Source organism: Pundamilia nyererei, unplaced genomic scaffold (genome assembly GCF_000239375.1).
Source record: "Pundamilia nyererei isolate P.nyererei 1_Seehausen unplaced genomic scaffold, PunNye1.0 scaffold00256, whole genome shotgun sequence".
In the NCBI taxonomy this organism is placed as follows: Eukaryota; Metazoa; Chordata; class Actinopteri; order Cichliformes; family Cichlidae; genus Pundamilia; species Pundamilia nyererei.
The window spans coordinates 35,618-40,681 of record NW_005187657.1 but is presented as its reverse complement, the minus strand read 5'-3'; the positions used below and the strand labels follow the sequence as shown (position 1 = coordinate 40,681).

At 43.5% G+C, this 5,064-nt stretch overlaps 2 protein-coding genes across 9 annotated transcripts in view; one reads left to right on the top strand and one right to left on the bottom strand.

Annotated features, from left to right (window-relative positions):
* Nucleotides 1-589, top strand: part of nvl (nuclear VCP like) — an 18,629-nt gene extending 18,040 nt beyond the window's left edge. For all 8 annotated transcript variants that reach the window (XM_013915088.1, XM_013915090.1, XM_013915087.1 and 5 more), the window contains exon 24: nucleotides 446-589. In XM_013915088.1, the coding sequence (XP_013770542.1) occupies nucleotides 446-487 (42 nt within the window). In that variant the 3' untranslated portion in view covers nucleotides 488-589. The remainder of the gene's footprint in view (nucleotides 1-445) is intronic.
* A 1,044-nt stretch (nucleotides 590-1,633) lies between these two features.
* degs1 (delta(4)-desaturase, sphingolipid 1) overlaps nucleotides 1,634-5,064 on the bottom strand; it is a 33,060-nt gene continuing 29,629 nt past the window's right edge. The window contains exons 2-3 of the mRNA XM_005749862.1: nucleotides 3,494-4,257; nucleotides 1,634-2,992 (exon numbers count right to left, since the gene is read on the bottom strand). Of these exons, the coding sequence (XP_005749919.1) occupies nucleotides 2,846-2,992; nucleotides 3,494-4,257 (911 nt within the window). The 3' untranslated portion in view covers nucleotides 1,634-2,845. The remainder of the gene's footprint in view (nucleotides 2,993-3,493; nucleotides 4,258-5,064) is intronic.

Sequence of the window (5,064 nt, the reverse complement as noted above, 5' to 3'; positions counted from 1 at the left end):
AAAAAAAAAAAAGCAGGTCAGGGAGAGGCAGCTGCCAGTCTTATCACACCTCATAGTTGACTGCCAGCACTCCTCTCTCTCCTCATAACTCATGTACTGGATTGGCTCATTACAAGTCCATTACTCTGGCAGCATTCCACATGCTGCTGATAAGAAGTGTTTGTCACAGCAGACTGAACTGGCCTCAGTCACAGTCCCGCAACCTACCTGAACCGGTCTGACTCGTCACGCTGAACACTGCATGCCAAAAAACTCTGCAGTACTAACCTACAAACCGAATGTCAATGTGATCATTACTCAGGTAACTGTTTAAAATAAGTGTGGACTGAGTGAGTGACAGAGAAACGGAGACGAGCTGTTCAACTTTTGTTTCTGTGTGAAAACCACAAACGTGCACTGACTGTGTGTGTGTGTGTGTGTGTGTGTGTGTGTGTTCCTTGTGTAGGACCAGAGGATATATGAGCAGCTGAGACAGTCCCTCAGATGACTGCCAGACCGAGAAAACATCAGCCCCACTCACAAGTGATTGAATAATATTGTAGTGTATATACAGGTATAATACTTTTCTATTAAAGTTTGACAGACGCGACTTGCACGTGTTCTTTCAGCTGGAGCACACCGACTCTACGAGCCGCTGCTTTGTCTTTGAAAAACGAGCTGAGAGGCTTAAAAATGCAACAGCGTGGGTGCCGACTAAACGCAGCAGCACAGCTCTGATTACTACAAGGCAGAGGAGTACTTACTACTGCATCGCTATAAATTATATTGTAGAAAAAGGTGGGGGGGGTTGCAAATGAATTTAACAGGGAAGCCTTTAAACATTCTGTATTCAACATAAAACTGTAAAACGTGTCAGGTTAATGCTGAACGTGCCAGCCCAGGACACCCACACTAAGGGGTTCTTCAACTCAAAAGGTTAATACATTCATTTTGAATTACACTGAGCACCAGATTCACATGGAAGACGATGTCAGAAGGTCGCTGCTGAGGAGGCTGGCTCGTCTGAGTGCTTTATCAAAGCATGCTGATGAAGGCTGCAAAGGAAGTGCAGCAAGAGGTGCTCAAGCAACAGCGCTGACTGAAGGGAAAGTGTCAGCTCAGGAATTTGTATTGAGACTGCTGTCAGTGGGAGGAGAGGGACAGGCCCTGCAACGGTCTCACAGGCGATATCAAGCCAGCCCTGAACCAAAGAGAAACAACTGGCCTGTAGTTTAGTGCTCCAAAGTCCTCTTCCCACATCAAAGTCATTTCTTTTTTAAAGATTTACTTTTGGCCCTTTTCCAGACACCCTCAATATATGCAGTGAAGAGTGACAGGACAGTAGAGATTGGGCGGAACAAAAACCCATGCCGGCCAGCCGCCTCCCCATCCCAGTGAGCCAAACCGGCGCCCCACATGAAAGTATATTTCTAAATGGAAACTTGGAGGTGTCTAAAGTGCCAAAACTACCAAATGCTTTACTAACTGGCGTGGGGATCATTTTTTAGTTTTCACTCTTTTCCATTTCTATATTTATATACATATAAACAAGTGTTCAAGGTGCATTCTCTTACTTTGCTTCCATAAGCTGTAAAATCAGACAATGGATTTCTTTCTTCAAGTTTATCACTGGCTAAAATGAGCAGCCACCTGACACACAGAGAGGACACGAAGGACCAAGACGTTTGTTTTCCAGAGTTTAATGTGACGCTGGTCTCTTTAAGGAGGAAGCAAACAGTGTGAAACATACAGCACAGTACAGAAGTGACAGGCCTGCTCCAAGCACACAGCACAAAACAGTGAGTGCACTCCTGCGTTTTACATCCAGAGATGTCCCACAGTGAAATCATAACAGCACCACAGTCGCCTCAGTACTGTCCACCTCATTCAGTTCAACATAAGTAAATGTGCAGGCTTAAAACATAAAGTAAAGCTAATTGTTTTACCACTTTCATCTTTTAAAGTCTTGCTCAAGAAGCAATCAACTGAGTTAAGATCACAATCATGGAAAACAAAGCTCTGGTGATCAGTTACATATGCATGTCACAAGCTCAGACATTTTCAGTCACAGGTTGGATCTTGTTGAGGATGGGCCGGGAGCCATTACAGGCCACAAAATGTGAACATCTAAATTTCGCTTTTATGTTGGCTTTAAATGTGCATAGATGCATCACTCACAAGAAATTCAATTTATATGGAAGGAAGTTACATTTAAATACACTGTGTTTGAGCTCTAAAGTGGAAGAAAACATCTGGTTGGATCCAGCTGCTTTGCACAGCCAGCTGTGATGCTTTACTTCAGCAGAGGAATCTGTGGGGCTGGCTGCACAAAGACCTCATACTCTAACAGTTCGACTAGCGGGACAGGACGCAGACATGGAAGTTGCAGAGATCACTCCGTTAAAAAGGAAGTCCAGTCTGAATGAAGCCTCTTTGTAACAGCAAGGGTGTGTCAGAGAGAAGTGCTGCATTGTGTTAGCCCTGGGTGGACTGGCAGCCCGCCCCGGAGTTACCCTACCCCCAGTATCCGCACACAGGCTCCAGGGCCCCCACCACCTGACTTTGAGAAGCACTCAGGAAAAGTATGAATGAAGCTTTACTTTTTCGGATATCTGAACCGATTCATAGCTGTTCAGATATCAGGTCTCTGTGCAGCCAGTCCTATATTTGTTCTCGCTCTACAACACCAACAAATTAAAGCCCAGCACCACCCGTTTTTGGACCTGTTCTGTGCACACTCAGCACCTCATCCCTCTAGTCAGTTTAGCCCACATGTGGAATGCACTCATCTGCAGAAGCTGTTAATTTTTTCAAAGTGGAAAGGCTGCCTTTACAGCGGACACACAGCAGTGTTCCCACAGTGGCGTTACTCCTGTTTGACCTCTCCCTTCAGCTTTCTCTTGATTCGTGAATATGGGCTTATGGTATCGTCCATGATGAAGTCATATAGGACCTTCACCCAAGATGTGTACTGAGGCAGGTCAGCGTAATACTCTGCAGCAATTTCCTTTACCTGAAAACAAAACACAAGGAATGGACACATCACAACTTTCTCCATTTACTCACTATACAATTTTCTTTCATGCTTGAGACAATGATTTTACTGTTTCTGCACAAATTACACTGGTGGTGGTGAAATCGAACTCCTGTGAAAGCCTGCTGCTCACAGATAACTTCATGTTTCAGTTTCTTTCATATCTCAGGTTACAGAGGGGCAGGGATCCTTTATTGTTCTCCTGAGTACATTCAATCACAATATTCTGTATAATTTTAATATTGAACCAAATCAAATCATGGAGTACAGCTTTACTGTTCTATTAGGCAGGTTTTATGCGACAAATCTAGTTCTCGGCTGAAGAATGTTTTTAACCATTGCAGTTTCTCTCTCAGAACGACTGCCTAAACCATCTGTTGACTTTGCATGTGTACACAACAATGTGACATTACCAGGGAACTAACTCCAGTGGTCAGAATGTGTGGGTAACAACCTGCACTGTCTCTGAACTTTACTCACCATGGGCAGCCTGCGTCCTGGGATGCTGGGGAAGTCATGGTGCTCATTGTGGTAACCCACATTGAAGGTGAGCAGATTGAGAGAGCCGTAATAAGAGTAGGTTTCGTGACCCTTCAGGAACATGTAGTGCTCAGCTATGAAGTGGCCAGAAATTGGATGCAAGCCCATTCCCAGCATGGAGCCAGCCAACATGTAGACCACAGGCTTAGCCCCCCACAGCCAGTAGAGCAGAACATTGAAGGTGACCTGGAAAGCCACATTGGTCATCTCAAGCTGAGTGATGGGTTTAGGGTTAATGCAAAGGGGCCGTATAGCATAGAAAAGTGGCTGCAGAATAATCCAGATAAACTTGCGAAAGCGAGTGCAGAAAAACCAGCCTTCAAAATCAGTGGGGATATCTACATCAATCCCATCTCCACCCAGGTAGCGATGATGATCCAGGTGATAGCGTTTGAAAGACGCAGAGTAGGGCAGGCCGATCGGCAGGTTGGCAAAGATGGCAAAGTAGCGGTTCAACATGGCTTTGTTATTTCCAAATGCTGTATTGTGGGAGATCTCGTGAATAGCAAGGGTCATTGAGTGGTTGATGCAACTGCCAAATGCATAAGTCCAAAACAGAACCCATTTCCAGTCCAAGTCCTTGACCAGGTAGAAAGCTACAAACTGTATCACCACCATCATGCACACGATCCACTTCAACCTCGGGTCAGGACCCATCAGCGTTTTGATTTTTGGATATTTGGCTGCAAGATAAACACAGGAGACTCAAAGTCAGTTCAGTCAACATTCAAATGCTGAAAAGAAGACAATCGCAACCTCCGAGGTAAAGCTGCGCTCCTAATTAAACGTTACACTCTTCGTACAAAGTTGTAGACAATGATATCCTTGAATTAAGACTATTTACGAATTTGGAACACATGTATCCTTGTTAAATTTGAAAAACACTAGTGCATTTTGCTAATTGGTCATTTAAAACTGCTGCCACAAATAGTATTTCGATCTTATTTTAATGGCTGACTCAAGAATAATAAACACTTCAGGACACTTTAAGAGACTTGCTGAAGACAGTGTTTCGCTCAAGCCTTTTGCACAGGTTCGTGTGATTAAACATGTTTCATTTACATTAAAGCATCACATTTTTTCCATTAAAAAAAAAAAAAGCATAGATTACAAAACCAAATTTTGTCAAGGCAATGTTAAAACAGCAACAACCCCCACCACTTAATTAGTGACCTGGGTGTCGATTCTCTCTGTATCTTCCTGTCCTTTCATAAAACCTTTGACCCCAACACCACAAAGCTAATATCAGAATCAGAATACTTTATTGATCCCTGGGGGAAATTATTTTTTGTTACAGTGCTCCATTATAAACCAACATTAAGACAAGACAGACAATACACTAACTAAGAATAGTACAATATATACATATATATACATGCATACATAAGTCACTCATAAATAAATAGCTGGAAAAGAAACATGCGTAGTTGTAGCAGCAAACAGTGTGTTAAGTGGATGCATTGTACAGGGAGCCACAGGCAGGAATGATTTCCTGTGTCGTTCAGTGGTGC